This window comes from Lissotriton vulgaris, chromosome 1_1, assembly GCF_964263255.1.
Source record: "Lissotriton vulgaris chromosome 1_1, aLisVul1.2, whole genome shotgun sequence".
Classification (NCBI taxonomy): domain Eukaryota; kingdom Metazoa; phylum Chordata; class Amphibia; order Caudata; family Salamandridae; genus Lissotriton; species Lissotriton vulgaris.
Window position 1 is genome coordinate 1,193,895,370 of NC_141685.1, and position 19,055 is coordinate 1,193,914,424.

At 42.8% G+C, this 19,055-nt stretch overlaps 1 protein-coding gene across 1 annotated transcript in view; it reads left to right on the top strand.

Annotated features, from left to right (window-relative positions):
• The window catches only part of LOC147748891 (myomegalin-like), a 1,575,921-nt gene that overhangs the window by 1,505,723 nt on the left and 51,143 nt on the right, over positions 1–19,055 (top strand). Inside the window, exon 38 of the mRNA XM_086928761.1 lies at positions 2,924–3,062. Within this exon, the coding sequence (XP_086784887.1) occupies positions 2,924–3,062 (139 nt within the window). The remainder of the gene's footprint in view (positions 1–2,923; positions 3,063–19,055) is intronic.

Consider the following 19,055-nt stretch of genomic DNA (forward strand, 5'->3'; position numbering starts at 1 on the left):
ACAAGTACCTTCTGATGAATACAGGCCTCAGCAAGGCCTGCGAGTGCGAAAGGGTTCGCCCTTCTGTACACAGAGTCCTCAGACTTGCACAAGAATTTGGCACGGAAACTGGAAATACAAAAACATAGTTTAATAAACCTTTAAAGGTGGTACTACAGCCCACACAACACTCTACAGTATTGTACAAGGTAGCACAAAGAACTCAGACATGCGGTCCCCTTTTATACAGAAAGAAGGGGCTCATAAGTGGGCGGTTACAGCTCAAAACATGATTTACAACCATATAAGGACATTTCTTGAACATGATCGATACATGGGTGGGGTTAACGGTTCGTGAAGCCCTTCGAATGCACATTCCCATCTACATTAAGCAGAAACAGATGTTACTCATACTGGGCATGCGCTAGACAAGCATGGAACTATTTATAGCCTGTTGCTGGTCAAACTTCAGGGGTTACAATCAGCGAGGTAGGACAGGTTATGGGGCTGCACTGTGGTGGACCAGACTCTGCTTGTCGGAGCTGTGGACTACAGTGAAGAAGCTTCTCTACTCCAAGGGAGATGGTAGATGATTTTCGAAGTGCTGGCAGGATTCTCTAGTTTTTGGTAGTTTTCCAGCTCTCAGGATGAGTCACTCTTCCGCGACTGTCAAGAGAGGGCTGAGGTTGGGCAGAGGCGTGTGCCAAAGGTCCACAGGTCTGCTGCATTTCTCGCCAGGCATTGACCCTTCTTTATCCTTCTTCTCTAGATCTGTCAAATCTGAGATTCTGGGTTCAGGGGTCACCTAAATAATCAATTTAGGGGTGTTTAAGGGGAGCACCAGGTAGTAGCAAATTGGCTGCCTACCTTTAGGGCATCAACACCCTCAATATGACCCATGACCCTAGAATGCTAATTCCATCCAAAATAAGATGAAGGAATATGAAAAGTGGGGTCAAGATCAGCTGGCCCACCTTAGGTGGTGTTGAATGAATGTGGGCACAACTCCTAATCTTACTCATTTTTCCATCGGTCTTGCTGTCAAAAGTGGGAGCAGTACATTGGGTGAGCATCTCCAATATCTGGAGAGGCTGGGGTTGCATAACAAAGGTGCAGGGCCTTTGAAGCCCCCTGTCCTGGAATTCAAATCCTGTGTGGAAGGGGTGTGAACTACTCTGCCCAAAACAAGCTTTGTTCCTGGCCTCCAAGAGCGAAAGCTCTCACTTCAGGAGGTCAGAAACCAGTCTATGGTGACTGGCTGGTCGAGAATAGTCAGTCAACACACTAGTAGTTGGTATGTTTAATGGGGGCATCTCTAAGGTGCCTTCTGGGTGCATTGTTTAATACATATCCACTGACATTAGTCTTGGTTTATCAAGCAGAGGTGTTTGGTACTGAATACCTTGGGGTACAGTGAAGCCATCATGTAGCTAGCGAATTTGTAATCATGAGTGTCTAGCCCATGAACTTGTAATGGCTTGCCTGTGCTCTGGTATGACCTAAGGTTCTGCTTAGATACCACAGTGAAACATCCAGTCACGCATGGGGTATAGTGCACCCTGCCTTAAGGCTGTAAGGCCTGCTGGAGGAGTGACTTACCTATACCACATAAAGGGCCAGATGTAGGTCGCCAAATACCAGTCGGTAACGGCTGATTTCGGCCGTTACCAACCGGTATTTGGATTTTGAGATGTAGGGGGCTTAAAATTTACTGATTCAGTAAATTACCGAATCGGTATATTTACCGAATCGGTAATTCGAGATGTAGGTGGCACTGAAAACAGTGCCACATGGCCTTAAAGATTCCTTATTTACCACCAACTATTAGTTGATGGTAAATACCGAATACCTGTGTACATGTAAATCTGTGCATGTACACCTGTGCTATGTGGCACACATACATGCCCTAAGGGCATGTATGTGTGTCACATGGCACACAAGCCTGAATCAGGGGTGTAACAGGGTGTCAAAGTGCCACCCTGCCACCCTTGACTATTTGGTAATTTTACTGAATCGGTATTTACCGATTCGGTAATTGCCACTGATTCCTATGGGCCTCAAGGCCCATAGGAATCAATGGCAATTATGGTAATTACCGAAACTTACCGATTCGGCAATTTTTTACCTACATTCCGATTGCCTTTTCTTAAATACGAATCGGTATGATTCGGTATTTAAGAATCTGTAATCTGGGATTACCTACATCGGGCCCAAAGTGCTTGCTGGCATGGCACACAGGGAGGTGTGCCACATTGACGTTTTTCTCTGCAGCAAGACATGCAGGCTGCAATGGCAGTTTGAATGAGCTTGGTGAGGTCAAGCAATTCGTGCAGCAGCCGTTAGGGACCCTCTTTAGTTCTAAGGCCCTAGGTACTAGAGGTGCCACTTACTAGGGACTTACAGGGATCCTAGCAGGCTGCCAATTGTGGAAAAATGGTGACAGTTTAGGGAAAGAACACTGGTACTGGGGAAATGGTTATCAGGAACCCCGTACACTAGCAGTCAAAGTTGCACCATATAAAAAGAGGGGGATACTGCAACAGAGTCCAGTTCCTACAGCATCTGTCAAGCATGCTCCTGAAAGAGATGAATGTTTCAAGGTAAACCCTGACAGCAAAATGGGCCCTCCAGCGTATTGTCACTATTGCCCAGGAATTATCATGAAAGAATCTGGGTTGAATCCCATTAGTTACAGTCCCACTCAACCTAATGAAAGTGAGGTAGGCCTGGTGAGCATCTGTGGGAGGCTCTCTCTGGATCTGTATTAGGGAAAAGTGCACGTAGTATAAGGTGATGGTACAACAGCTCACAAAGATTCACACAGTTTCAACTAAAAATAAAACATGTTCAAGTACATTGCCGTGCTGGTTAAGACCTACTATTAAAATGCCAAAGTATTTTTTATGTTATTCCCTTGACACTTTTTCTCATGTTTTCTTTTTAGGATCAGTCCAAAAAGGAAGAAATCCTTGCGCTGCAGAGTAAATTAGCAGAGCAGAAAAAGGTGCTGCAAAATGCTGTGGAGCGCTTGAGAAGCACTAGCCAGATGAAGGAAGACATGGAGGAGTTCATTGTTGGCCAGTGTTAGTATTGTTCTGGAAATGTTTCTATTAATCACTGATGCAAATGATTTATAAAAGTGAATTCAAATATGCAAGGTAATTTCACATATATTGACAACTCCTTATCTGAAAAAGTTGTCTATAATTATTGGATAACAATGGAAGCTGGTTGTGGTACTGATGATGGAGATAGCAGAGGTTAAAGATGTGTTTAATTATTTAAGCATTTTACACAAGGAGGAAAGTAGCTAGATGTTCATCAGAGGATTTTCCACACAACAATGAGGAGAAGTCGAGGGCACTCGGATAGGTAACCCATCTCTCCCCCAGATTTTCTAAATCCCTTACCCCTTTGTACAACACAAAAATGCCTTTTAAAAAAACATCCTTTTTCAAAGAAAATCAGTTGGGATTTTGTCACTTTATGCCAGAGACTTCCCAAGTGACAGATGGGAATGTAGCGGTTGCGGCTCCAGAACCCAGCAGTCAATGCTCCAGGTTGTAGAATGTTCTCATATCTCTAGTTTCTGATCTTTTGACATTTATTAGTCTCGCTGTAGCTCTGTATAATTTGGTGATGGGAGGTTGTATGTGTTGGCAGGGCCATAGATGTCAATTCACCACAGTTCCATGGGTAGAGTAATGCCGACCATTTGACCTCCTACTGACATTACAGGCTTGCGTTCTTCTGAGGGTTTTTTGAAGAGCAAGGATATGAAAGTAAAGCACTACAAGGTACTTGAACTGACACTGTTTTATCACCACCCGACCAGAGGTATCGCGGACAATTCAAAGGTTCAATGGACACGACCGGGATATCAGATCCAACCACAGCAACAGCAGATGTGCATGGGCAGGCCTGTTTCAATTGAGGTTGCGTTCTTGAACTGGGAGTTGATGATGTGCCTAGGGAAGGCTGCATTAGAGTTAAGTGGTGTAGCATTGGAATGTCCTCCTGACCAAACATCAGAGCTTTTAGATGAGTGAGTGAATATTTTTATATTGTACCCCTGCAAAAATGAGTAGTCTTTGGATGCTTATCATCCCAGTCAATGTGGAATGTGAAAGCAAAGTGGAGTGAGCGTTGCAGCGTGAAGAAAAATTCTGATTACACAAGTGCAATCTTGATTATATGTTTTGCTTGTTACGTGGTTCTGTTTCTTAGCAGTTACTCTTTTTAATGCGATTTTTCTCCCATGTGATTTGGGTATAACGTGCCTTGTAGGAAACCCAGTACTTTTTTGTGCCACAAGGCATTTTCTGTTCGTACTTCACGTGACTTTTATATGCAAGGAAATGTTAACGAAAAGTGTGCATATTTTGGGGCATATTTACAAGCCCCTGTCGCCACCACAACGTCACTTTTAGTGATGTTGTTTTTGGCAATAGGGGCTTCGCCTTACTTACAAGGCAGCGTTAAGCCACTTAACGTGGCTTCAGGCTGCCTTGTATATAAGGCACCCTTTCATGCTGTACTTAGCATGAAAGGGGATGGCAATGGGTGTTGCGGTAGGCTGCACAAAAATTAAGACCTGGGAAAACCAGGTCTTAAACAGGCGAAACGAGGAGAAATGCTTTATTTCTCCTCATTTTTGCTGGTTCCATGTGTGCTGCCTAGTGCAGCACACACAGAAACAGAAAATTGCCATTGATGGTTTATGTGCAGGAAGGTAACCCTAACTGCATGTAAACAATCCCCCAAAAAACTACGTTTTTCAACTTCATTAAGAGGCGCTCATAGAAGTTTCAAAACGTCGTGAATGATTGTTTATTTGCATGAAGGGAGACCTTCCTGCACATAAACAATTATTTCACCCAACGCTTGCATTGGCGCTAGGCAGCTGAACTCAGCACCAGCGCTAGGGAAAACACAGGGGTGCACCGCATTCTTGTGAATATGGAGCATATCTGCGTTTTCAGCAGAGAGAAGCATGGCGTTGGCAATGTTGCATACTGGCTAGCTTCTCCTTTCTGTAGTAGATATGCCTTTGTGAGGGAAAAAGTTCTCACTTTTACGGCCCCTGGAAGTTAGACCATGATGACAACATATAGCGTAATACCTTTCGGGAAAAATCATACTGATGTGGCCGGTCACACATGAGTCGCTGATTTGCTCATTGCTTTAGGGCCCGATGTAGGTGGCCATTTACCGTTTTTTTGGGATGTAGGGGGCCCATTTTACAGATTTAGTAAATTTACAGAATCGGTAAATTTACAGAATCGGTAAAATACAGAATCTGTATTTTTACCGATTAGGTAACTCCTAGATGTAGGTGGGACTCTTCTGAGTCCCAAAGGCCTGTCAACACCTATGCCATGTGACAGACAGACATGCCCTTAGGGCATGTCTGTGTGCCACATGGCACACATGCCTGTATTTGGGGTGCTAGAGGGTGTCAAAGTGACACCCCCTGCACCCTTGCTGGAATCGGTATTTACCGAATCGGTAAATACCGAATCGGTAATGTCCATTGATTCCTATGGGCTTCAATGGGCATTACCGAAACGGTATTTACAGAATCGGTAAAAACCGAATCTTAATGATTCGGTATTTACCGATTCTGTAATACCTACATCCCCCCCTCTATTTTACCACTTCTTAAATACCGAATCAGTAAAATTTGGTATTTAAGAAGTGGTAAAATATAATTACCTACATCTAGGCCTTAGTCATTTAAAAAGAAAATCGTATGTTTCGAATTCTAGCAAATTTTGACAGATAGATTGGGTAATTTGGGTTGTGACCAATCCAAAATTGAAATACTAAGAATAGTGTCTGCTTTTTAGTCCTATGTTTAACTAGCAGTTAGTGCTAGCCCACAGACGGAGCGACTACTCTGACATGGTCTAACTACTTTAGCACTGTGTACAGCTTCTGAACTATCTGTAATTTAATACCCAGAGTCATTTCATAGGCCTCTGAGATATCGTGTCAACTGACTAACTGGAATTAATCCTTTGTATTCACTGGTATTGCAAGAAGAGTGTGATTAATGGAGAGCGAGGCAGCTGTTTTCACAATTGTTTGTGGAGCAGCATAATTATGGATCCACTCTTTCATGTGTACCTAGACCACCTATATGTGTATGCATGGCCTTATGCACTTGTGTGATGTAACCTTATTAACGGAATGTAGTGCACTTGAACAGATACAGAAAGTGTATCTACTGTGTAATCTTGGCATTTATATGAGAGTGTATATTAACAGTAACGAGTTGCAGTTCTCATATATCTGTGTGCTTTGAATGACATTGTATTCCTCACATGTTTATGTATTTTGTAAATAACACTCCATTACTCTCCTGTTATTTCATAACTGAAAATGTACCCATTCAAATAGTGCTCAACACTTATATTGTGGCTGTATATGTGTTTTTAATCATATATTTAAAATGTGTTCTAAAATGCTTGCCGTACTGAAGTTGGCCAAAGGCCATAAGCTTTTGGATTTCGCAATGTTAGGTTTAACATGAATATTTGCTCTGGATGCGATGTTGTTCTTTCCTGTGCAGGTGCAATTAAATGACCTCAAGGTCAAAGAAAGGCACATTATGTGAAAGAGATAGTAAGGCTCAAAAGTAGTATCTTTTGGCACGGATAAGAGAAGTTAACAAAGCAAGGGAGGACTATTGTCCGAGCGGAATATGGAGATGGGAGGCATTCAAGAACATTTTACTGGACCAAAGGACATAAATCTCGAGTTCAGTTGCCAACTTCTTGTTGCTTTAAGATGAAAATTAATTAGACATGTTACCTGTAATTCTGGAAGGTTATTTTGGTAGGTATAATTGGGCGTTGCACTTTAGCTGTGTTCAGATTCCCCTTTAGACTCTATGAGGTATAGACCTCTCTGCAACAGCTCAGTTGTGTGGATTTATGCTATACAATATATTTTACCTTTGAGAACTTCTGCTATGCTGACGCCTTTCTCCATTTCTCTGGTTAATAAGGGTTCTTTGATTTCCAGCTAGAGTAGGGGGTTAGAAGGTCTTTCTATACAAACTCATGTATATTCAAGTGGATCGAAACTTTCAAACTACTCACCAGACAGTGTTTCTTATTCTTTGTGTGATAGCTACCAAATTCCTTATTTGATTTCTGTTATTTCGATGTGAAAGCACACACTTTTGCAAGCCTTGATTTTTAAGTCCCATTGACCTGCTTCACAAAACCTGAAGCCTCAGATCTGTAACTTCAATGCTGTCTCTGTTCAACTTATAAAACGGCACACATCATACTCAGGATTTTGTTATTTAGGTGCAGGGCTCAGTCAGATTCAAAAGAAGTCAGGAATCCATATCTGGGTATTGACTCCCTCAAAAAAAGCTTTGATACTGTGAGAGTATTGTGCCTTCGTGGCAGATATGCCTCAACCCATAATGAAAAGATACACACAACAACCAACATATACCTCAATCCATTGCACACTGACATCTCAATAAAATCTAACTGCATCCTATTGAAAGAATTTCCCGACCTCTCTTTGTGACTCAATGTTACTGCAGATCTTTTCCCCACATTATTCTGTTGACATACAACACATCTGTGGCACAATGCCTCAGCCATCAATCTAATTATTGGATTGAACCAAGCCTGCCTAAACAAGCGCACCATTGTGTTCCTTCCCACATGAGTAGGACAATGATAATGTTTGGCCATTGGGGGTAAAAGGATGTTAAGCAACACTGGTCGCCCATCTCCTGAAAACCAAATCCCATCCTCATATCTCTTGATATAAACTGCTTTAACACCTTGGCTGCTTTGAGTTTTCCCCTCCTATGCTGAGCTTTGATGTTTCCCCATTGTTCATGACGAGCTCAGCTCATCATAAGCACAGCTCAACCGTGCCTCATGACGAGCTGAGCTCGTCATGAGCAGCGAAGGGGTTAACCCAGCGCTACTGTTCAGCCTTTGACACTTCTTCCTGCAACCTCTTGACTTCCTCCCAAGTAGCAACTGTAGTTAGCAAAAGGTTGTAGTTGGTCTCGTCTGTTCCCTCATTTGTATGCTCACCATTAAAGGTACATGCATTGTAAACACAGTGTCTGGTGACTTCGTCGTCACATCTGTTCCCGCAAAGTCATCCTCTTTACAATGCGCCACACATTTAACAATGACAGTTTATGCGGGCATCTGCAATGCTTTAAGGTGTTTTTGGACTTGCTCCTCATTTTGAATGGGTTAGCTTAAGGATGTCATAAATACCCTCTGGGACCATAATTGTCTGAAATTATGAACAACACCCATACTGACTATCAGTGAAAATGGTCACTCTCTACTTGTCTGAGACACAGCATGCTCTGATAAGAGCAGTTAACTCAGCCACTTGTGCTGACAACACTCCCTGGAGCTAGGAAGCTTCTATTACTCCTGAAACTGTACAGACTGCATAGGCAGCTCATAAATTTACTTCACTGTCTCGCAAACATGGGCCATCCACAAGGAATGCAAAATCAGATTCAGGCAGTGGCTCATCTTGTATATCAGGTCTCAGCTTGGTGCATAGTTCAGTAAAATCGAGAAAGTCGTGCTCCACTTTATTTTCATCATCTGTCTCAGGAAGAGGCAGCAAAGTGGCAGTAATAAAAACAGAACACATCTTTAAGGCAACATTTTCAGCCTCCACTATGATCTGCTCATACTGGGTCAGACAGCTGTTTGTCAAATGCTGGGTGTAAGTATGGATCAACAATATTTCCACAGAGTGAGGCACATACACCGTTAAAAGCTGACACATGATAATGCCTTTACACCTCTCTATGTTGACACCCGGGGCCACCACAGATTTAATACCAACAGTCAGAGCCACCACCACTGGATCTAAGGAAGCTGAGAAGTACACCATAGATCTACTGCCACTCCCAACCTTGTTGCAAGTTCAAAATCATAGCAATTACGGGGAGCTAGAGTGACGTTTGACTGTAAGGTAATATCCAATCAGATATTGTCAAATAGTTGTGGTATTGATGTTCTGGTGGCTAAAGAGGAAATATCTACAATCAACAGCCCTCCTCCCATTTAGATTGTCCTTTCTGGTACCTACCTTAGTTAGAGAAAGAAAGTACATTGCAGGTCTCCTTTGGAAAGGATGGATGGAGAGTTCTCTCCTTGTGAAGTGAAAGAATACCCAAATATTAACTGCAGACAAGGAAAACATAAAATGGAGTTGGGTAGCAGGTGCTCTTAATATCAATAGACCTTTGGTCCTGAGACAGGGTAATTCCACCTAGCAAGGGTCTCAAATAGATTTTCTGGAATGCAGCCTGCTTAAGCACAAATATAATTTTTTTTTTAAGAACAGAATGCTGATATAATCTGCATATAAGAATCCTGGATTTTAAGGGACTCGTTCATCGAAGATTATATTGTGCTGAGCCGTCCTGCGTTCCCAGCAGACAGAATGCATTTGAAAGGAGGCATTGTTATTCTACTTAGAACAAGTCTTAGATGGATTTATGAAGTAATCCCCCATGCTTTTAATTTAAAGAAAGAAGAACTTGGTAGCTTAGATTCCATGTTGATTGTCAATGTGTATATACCCTCTGACGCTTCTAATACTTATTTACTAAACAATTTGTTTATTTTCACCATTATGGAAAAAGAAGATAATAGGCATTTAATGCTGGTCGGTGATTTGAATGCTAAGGCCTCTATCCACAGCATTAGGCTATTTGCTAATGTCTCAAAAAATGAAGCTTTAAATATTCTCCCCACCAAACTACAGCTTCCTGCCCATGCTGTGAGGCTCTGACCGAGTCAATTGCCCATTTTATGTTTGTCTGTCCAGCCTATAAGGCCCCTAGGAGGGGTTGGCTGAAGCCAGTTTGCATTAAGATGGGCACTGGTAGTCATCAAGCCGCCCTGCGTATTCCAAAATGTGATACTCTGGACCTCTATGTTTGTGGTCTAGCCAAATACCTTAAATGGGCTTGGAGCATTAGAGCAAGGAAAATAAAGTCCAAGTCCTGAAGCATGAACTCTGAAGATGGACCCTCCCACTACAATGTGTCATTTCCTTGTACCACCATATAGTCCGATAGCAAGCCTTCTAAAAAAATATATGCCTATTGCTCATTGTTTTCTGTATTAATAATTTTTAACATTTTTATATACAATGTTTTTAGGATGCTTTTATGATGTGTCCAGTATGGTTTTCTTTGTACACTTTTTATTGGACTGTACAGCTTTTAAGGTATTTACTTATCGAAATAAAGCTTTATGAACTGAACTGAACTGAGCTTTAAATATTCACTCTGCTCATTCCCCAAATAACCGTCATACTGATAAAAGAGACACACTTTTATTGGGAGGCCCGAGGACTTCAGACCTTTTAACAGTTAATGGGAGGTTAGGAAATCCAAACACCACTCTACAATGTACACACATATTACCTGACAAATCCAGTCAACCCAAAAGCTTTGTGCCATTCCTTCTTCCCCACAACCCTCTGCTACATTCGAAATCCTCTACTCATCTTTCATTTCTTGCCTCTTCTCTGTCTCCTTGCTCCCAAGTAACCTAGAAATACCCTATGAGAGACTTCACCTTAGAGTAATGTACTTGTAGCTTAAAATTCTAATTGGCATGGCGTCTGGATCTTTGATTATTAAATGGCTTGTAGAGGCTTATGATTTGGACATCCATGAAACATCTTCATCTAAGGAAAGATGGAAATGTCTTTAAAACAGAAGACAATGAAAGCGTCTCTTGTCTCCTCAAATGTCACAAAGCAAAATCAGGGACTTTATCCTTTCTCTCATATGCCAGCCATTTGCAAAGACAGCATCATTCTTATTTTAAAGAATCAATAGGCAGATCTGTTAAATGACAGGAGTTTCAACACAGTCCTCCAATGGAGAAAGAGGGGTCTCTGGACTACCTCCAGATTATTATTTCATTGTCCTATCAGATTGTAACATTCTCCTATATGTATTTTCTTTTCACATGTAAAGTCTAAATGAGGGCTATAAGTGCTCCTTTTTGAATATTCCTGCCAGGGGACCCACACGGCAAAATAGCCAAAGTCTATCCGTTTTCCACTCAGCATCCAGCACATCTGGACACAACCTGTGCCTCAGCAAAAATTTACCTATCCCATTCCCTTAAGATGCAACCCTTAGATTGCCCCATGTAATTCACCAGAAGGGCCCTCAAACCTGAGGAAAGATGACATGTTTTGGCTATAAATTAATGTTGGCATCAAGTGAAATACTGACAATAACTAAAGAAATAAGCCAGCAGAGTATGGACATTTGGGTGAAATGGCCAATACTCTTCGGAATCTACAGTATTGCACTCAACTACCCCTATTGGTTTACCTTTATCATACATTTAAACAATGCAAAGAATAATTTGCTGAAGCCAAACCTTCTAAATTTAGTTTAAAGAAACATTTTTGTTCAACTCTGTAAATCTCCATTTCAGACCAAAATGTTATTGTGGACTCACTTGTATAATTGTGCTGCTCATGACAGAATTCTCTTACATTGTTTCTACCAGTTCAACAACTAATGAATTCTGTTTTGTTTTAACGAATAATGTATGTTGTTGTTACTTGTTTACAACCTAAATACATTCAGTGAAATAGACAAAATATTTTGCATATTTTCTTATATTTTTTTCGAATTAAGTATTAATTGTAAGAAATGGTTGGTGCTTTAATGGTCAAAAATCAGTGCTACAATTGACTGCTGATAACATGCTTGGTGTACAGGTTCAACCTGCTTACAGAATAATTGACGATGCTCAAGTAGATGCCTACTGTTCCGTGGGAAAATAAACACAATTATATTTGTTACAGAAAACCACAGGGGGGCGGAGGAAGTAGTGTTTATGAGGGCAATGTTCCCAAAAACTTTGTTGCATTCTGGGCATTTGTGGCTCTTTGAAATTAAGGTTATTGTTTAGTGTAAGAAATTGAGTTACTGGGTGGGGTTGTGGCGAGTGCCCAACTCAAGCAAAACCCACAATCCTTGTCATGGTCAACCACAAAAGTCACTAATTTATCTAGTGCTTAAGCCTATGGTAGCTTGTCAAAAAAGCAGTCAGGCTTAACTCAGTGGCACTGTGTAAGTAGTTATGCAGCACACAAACAATAAGAAAGCAAAATCACAACTCAATAAAAAACTTGCACCAATTTGTTTTAAAACGACAACATTTCAATTAATAATTTTACACCAAAAAAATGAAGTCCAATCAGTAGAAATGGATTTATCAATTTATTAAGTTTGTGGTAAAAGCTGGCACCTAACAGATTAAAGCACCAACCCCGGGCATCTATTTGTGCGAGACTGGGGCAAAGTCAAATGTTATGGCTGACTGCGATGGAGTGTGGGTTAGAAAGTTGAAGTGGATTGGGCCCTGTCTTGACTTACCTTCAAACTTCAATGTATTTTCAAGAAAAAGTTTATGAAAAGTCAAAGGTTAGTGGGGAAGCCAGCTGTCAGTGTCTGAGGAGGATGTGTCATTGTCAGGGAGTCGCTGGACAGAGTATTGGGGACATTTTTAAAGTTCAGACTCTGTCACTTTTTTGGAAGTTGAAAATTTCAAGCGGGATAAAGCTGCAGGCTGTAGCCGGTGAGGGCTTCACAAGGCTTAATACACTTACTGAGATGTCCTGCTGAAAAGGATTTGTTGGTGCAGAGAAGAATGTAGGGGGAGCTACCATGAAGGCAGGAAGAGTGGCACTGCACCTCGGAAGGAGCGGCAAGTAGGTAGGTCCCGGTCTCCTATCGGTAACCTGGACACTTTATTGTGGAAAACTTTCTAACTCCAACATTTCATGTTTTGTCCATTTGGACACCTTTACCACCACATCTTGGGGTCCAGTACTAATTGGGCATCAATTGGAGGGCAGAACTCATTTCAGGCAGTGTTAAGGTGAAGGGTTTAAGATTGTTGAAGCTGTTGTGTCCCTGTAGTTCAGAACAGGAGGCCAGCCAACTAGCTCCTGGAGTCACTCTGGTAAACCTGCGTCCAAGCAACAAGGTAGGCCTCAAGCAGCAGGGCAGTCCTCTGAGGGTACAAGGCAGGCTTTAAGCAGCAGGGCAGTCCTCTGAGGTACAAAGCGAAACAAAAGGGGATGATGGACGGAGCGTTTGAGCAAATCAAACACTCACCCCCAGTCAACTGATCTGGGTTTAATCCATCACCATTCTTTAGCTCACTCAGCCACCCCAGTTCAGACATGGCCATATGCAAATCAGTCTGACTCTGTGCCTCATGGGAACAGTCCAGCCCGAACTGCAAAGCTATGTCTTCCCTGGACCGGAAACAAGCATCCTGGGACCGGTTTCGGATTCATAATCCTCATCAGCCAGGCTATCTTGAGTGTGTGAGTGTTTGATTGATTCAGATGCTCCGTCCATCACCACCCACTTTTGTACCGCTTTTGGCCGCCATAAGTGTGGCAGGGCAGGCGCGCAACACCCATTGGGCTCACCGGGCTTCAGCCCCCCCCGTCGCCTCCTCTGCCCGGGCTAAGATTACACGCACTGAAATGGTGCAAGTTAGCATCCGATCGGAGAATGATTTTTTTAATGCTTTCTGAGAGGCCCAGCAGCCCGAGCCAGCCAGCCTCTGCTTCAGTGAGTGACCTCCTGCCCCCACCTCTTGTTTTCCTTTCCAGTGGCGCCGTCGAGGTGAAATCCTTGCCTGAAGGCAGGGATTTCACCTAAGCACTTGATCGCTTGTGAGCATGGGGTGTGAAGTGCACAGCAGGGGGAAAGGGCTGGCCAGTTAAGGTGATGCTTTTCCTTTGTAAAGGAATTTCTGCTGGCGTCATAGCCCATGGGGTGCTGTCTGTGCACTTGTATAGATGTGTATTTCATACAAGTGCGCAGACAGCAACCCCTGGGCTATGACGCCAGCAGGAATTAATTTACAAAGGAAAAGCATCACCTGCACTGGCCATCCCTTTGCCCCTGCTGTCTGTGTACTTGGATGGAATTCACATCCAAGGCGCTGCTCAGCCAGGGCCATGGATCTTTCTATTTTCGCATCCAAGGGCACCAGGGAAGAAGCAGAGGAGGCCCAGGCAAGGAGAATCCAGGAGCCATTTGACCCCCACCTATCTACTCTGAGACCTTCGAGGGGCTGGATGCCAGGACACAGTGCTGCTGATCAGCCAGACTCCACAGTATAGTATCAGAGGAGCAGGCAGCAGTTTTTTATTTATGTAAGTCCCAGTAACTTTAATGCATTTTTCAGTACAGCATTACCTACTGCCTGCATGTCTAGGTTACTTTGAATGTTGTTCTTGACTTACATACATAGAAACGTCAAAGAGGACAGTCCCCTCCAAATATGCAAATGTAGTGTAAGTTTGTAGTGTTCATTTTTTTTTTGTGGTGGTAGTGGGTAATTTTAGAGTTCAGGGTGGGTGTGGGTTTTAGGGTGCCAGTGAGTACTTTTATGGTTCAGGGTGGGTTACGGATTGGGGTGCCAGGGGGTAATTTTAGGGTTCTGAGCGGGTATGGGTTTTGGGGTTCCAGGGGGCAATTTTAGTGTTCAAGGTGAGTATGGGTTTTGGGGTGCCAGGGGACATTTTAGGGTTCAGCGTGGGTATGTGTTTTGGTGTGCCAGGGGTAATTTTAGGGTTCAGGGCAGGTGTGGGTTTTGGGATGTCAGGGGGCTATTTTAGGGTTCAGGGTGGGTATGGGTTATGGGGTGCCAGGGAACATTTTAGGGTTCAGCGTGGGTATGTGTTTTGGTGTGCCAGGGGTAATTTTAGGGTTCAGGGCAGGTGTGGGTTTTAGGGTGTGAGGGGGTTAATTTTAGGGTTCAGCGTGGGTATGTGTTTTGGTGTGCCAGGGGTAATTTTAAGATTCAGGGTGAGTATGGGTTTTGGGGGGCAAGGGTGTAATTTTAGGGATCACTGCGGGTATGGGTTTTGGGGTGCCGGGGGGGATAATTTTAGGAATCAGGATGGGTATGGGTTTTGGGGTGCCAGGGGTAATTTTAGGGTTCAGGGCTGGTATGGGTTTTAGGGTGTGAGGGGGTTAATTTTAGGGTTCAGCGTGGGTATGTGTTTTGGTGTGCCAGGGGTAATTTTAAGATTCAGGGTGAGTATGGGTTTTGGGGGGCAAGGGTGTAATTTTAGGGATCACTGCGGGTATGGGTTTTGGGGTGCCAGGGGTAATTTTAGGGTTCAGGGTGGGTATGGGTTTTGGGGTGCCAGGGGTAATTTTAGGGTTCAGGGCGGGTATGGGTTTTGGGGCTCCAGGGGGTTGATTTTAGGGTTCAGGGTGGTAATGGATTTTGGGGTGCCAGGGGGTAATTTTAGGGTGTGGGGTGGGTATGGGTTTTGGGGTGCCGGGGGGGATAATTTTAGGAATCAGGATGGGTATGGGTTTTGGGGTGCCAGGGGTAATTTTAGGGTTCAGGGCGGGTATGGGTTTTAGGGTGTGAGGGGGTTAATTTTAGGGTTCAGCGTGGGTATGTGTTTTGGTGTAAAATGCAGAATTCACCACAGTTTTTCTCGGCTTGACCTGAGCATTAACCGATCCTGATTATCTGCCATTTTAGCTCCGCCCCATTGATTAACATTAGCCACGCCCCTTCACCTGCCATGTTAGCCCCCCCCGAAATTAAGACCTAGTTGCGCCCCTGTGGCAGGGTATGCTCAGACGTGAGTCCCTTGCTCACTTTGCCACTGGATTCAAGCAAGCCGGGCTGAAGACGGCTGGAATGCCAGAAACCGGTCCTCGGAAGCTTGTTTCCGGTCCAGGGAAGACATGGCTTGGCAGCTCGGGCTGGACTGTTCCCATGAGGCACAGGGTCAGACTGATTTGCATATAGCCATGTCTGAACTGGGGTGGCAGAGTGGGCTAAAGAACGGTGATGGATTAAACCCAGATCTTTTGACTGGGTGTGAGTGTTTGATTGATTCACATGCTCCGTCCATCACCACCCCCTTTTGTACCGCTTTTGGCCGCCATAAGTGTGGCAGGGTATGCTCAGACGTGAGTCCCTTGCTCACTTTGCCACTGGATTCAAGCAAGCCAGGCTGAAGACAGCTGGAATGCCAGAAACTGGTCCTCTGAAGCTTGTTTCCGGTCCAGGGAAGACATGGCTTGGCAGTTCGGGCTGGACTGTTCCCATTAGGCACAGGGTCAGACTGATTTGCAGATAGCCATGGCTGAACTGGGGTGGCAGAGTGGGCTAAAGAACGGTGATGGATTACACCCAGATCTTTTGACTGGGTGATAGTGTTTGATTGATTCAGATGCTCCGTCCATCACCACCCCCTTTTGTACCGCTGAGGTACAAAGCAGGCCTCAAAAAGCAGGGCTGTCCTCTGGAAAACAATACTACCATTGAGTGTCCTCTGAGGGCCAGGAGTGAACTGAAAAGTTAGTCTAAGGGTCTACTATTAATGCCTAGTGCCACCCTTTGAAGTGGGAGAAACCCACATATGGTTCTGGAAATCTCCTTCCTTTCCTGCCCAGGCTTCAAGGTGGCTAGGGAGATAAACGTCTTGTTTCGAGTACTCTTCGGAGTGTGCCGGATACAGCAAGGGCCAGCTGCAATGTTAGTCACAGTCAGGTGACCGTTAACACAGACTGGAGGCACCAAATGGTTAGCGCAATTAAACTTTCTAAAAGTGACATTTTCAGAATTGTGACCTAAATTTATGCTTTACCATTGAATAGGATTTTAAATTACAGTTCTTTTGACATCCAACATGGTATTGCTACCTGTACCCAATAAATTGTTAGCACCTTAAAATGTAATAAGTTAGCCCAATGTTATCCTATTGAAGAGTGAGGCCTCACAGAAGTAAAAAATAATGTTGGAGTTTTCAGTACTAAGACATATAGAACTAACTTTATTAATACAATGATAACTGCACTATGGGCTGTTTAGGGCCTACCTTAGGAGTGACATATGTTTCAAAAAGTGATGTTTAAGTCCAGCAAAGGATTTATTTGGTCTGATTGAATTAGCAGTGAAAACTGCACTCAAGCTGCAATGGCACACATAAGACATGCTTTAACTTAAGTGGGTGGCTTTTAGTTTACAGGCCCTGGAAACATGTAGTACCAGTTTACTAGGGACTTAAAAGTAAATTAAATGTGAACATTGGGTAAAAGCTAATTTTACCATGTTTTAGGTAGGGAGAGCAAGCATTTTAATACTGGTTAGCGGTGGTAAAGTGCACAGAGTCCTAATGCCAACGAACAGGATTTCAGAAAACAAGAGGGGTGAAGGCAAATGAAATCAAATCAAAAAGAGCTTTATTCGATTTTAGTCATATAAAATCACAAAAGCAGTCAAAATTAAAAACATTTTATAAATTCCCTAAACTACAAATATACATAATTCAAGAATCCATTCATTTAGAGGTAGATTTAATCTGAAACATATTATATTGGGGGTAGACATATATAATGAGAGCAGTCCTACAGAATGTATTACATTCTGTTCTGTTTTCTAAGGAAATTAAACATTATTACTTTTTCTGGTTCTCATTATACTTTTTAAGAAATCAGCCATAACTCCAATGCAATATTCACTGTCAAACAATTGTAAATATAAAAAAACAGGTCAGCATTGCCTCCATCTCCCAAATCTTAGGAGAGGTAGGATCCATCTGGATCTTTCCTTAGTATAAAATTTGCCAAATAAAATCACGTGAATAGTTGATTGTGGGGAGAGATCGTCACAGCAGCAATGACACAGATCTCTAGACCAGTTATTCATCTCCAGACAACTAATCAATCGCTGAAACGCTCCGAACCTAAAACGTGTTAAAACGTATCTGTCGTATCCCCCTAAACAGCGTAAAAGATACAGTTGGATATCATATGTTATTAAAGCCAGTTGGTGTTGGACAACCACAGGTTTATTCCTTTCCAGTGCTAGTCTGTTTTTCTCAAGGTGGGTCATGCAAATTACTTTAAATTTCTTCCGACAGATAGAATTCAGAGTCTCTGGTATAGTGTAGTAGTCTGGGCGGCCCAGATCGGACAGGACATTTTTTACATACTTTAACCAGGTAATCTAGTTGCATGATCCAATTTCATTGAGTCCTTTAATATTTCCTTGTTTATGCCTGTACTAGTGGAGGTCCGAATTCTGTGCCAAAGTAACACTGGTTGTATCTTAATAACATCTGAGATGTATGACACCCTCAACTCGGTGTGACAAGTAAAAACGGGAGAACTAGCAGGTACCACTAAAATAAATCTTATTAAAGCATTTTCAACATCTTGAATGGGTGAACAATCATGAAAGACCCAGACTCCCGCCCCAAAGGTAGCTATGCTCACACATTTCACCTGATACATTTTTAAGAGGATTTCAGGGGACCTTTTACCCATTTGCTTTTGAGAAGTTGACTACAGCTGCAGTCAACTTCATAAAATGAAGGCTCCTGCTCTTGATTGCCTGGTTCCAGGAACAGGTACAATTGAATAAAACACCCAGATACGTAAATGTGTTAGTGGATTCTATTCTACTTCCACTAGCTTGGAAGCTTCTACATTTTTGCTCCCTCCCCCACAAGACATAATAAAAGTTTTCTTGGCATTCATTTTTAACCCTAGTTCATTCATAAAACTGATATAAAATGTAAGAGCCTTTTGCAGACCTATCTGCGTGCGTGCCATAAATACTGCGTCATCTGCATAGAGAAGGGAGACTATCGGATGTTTATTAACATAGAGTGGATCCCTGGTGTTTGACACCAATTCCTGTTCCAGAGCGTTGGTATAAAGAGTGAAGAGGAATGGAGCCCAAACGCATTTTTGCATTACTCCCTTCTCTATTTAAACAACGCAGTACACTCCCCTTTGGTTTCATACCGAACCTTGGCAGTTGCCCCTGAGTACAATTGTCTTAAGAACTGTACCAGTACTGGTTCTACCTTTAGATCTGTCAAAATATTCCACAGCTTGCTGTTTATAACAGTCAAAAGCGGCTGTGAGGTCAACAAAAGCCAAATAAAATCTCCCAGCGTTTGCCTGAGTGTATTTTCCAATTAATATACTGAGAATAAGAACCTGCTTGTTT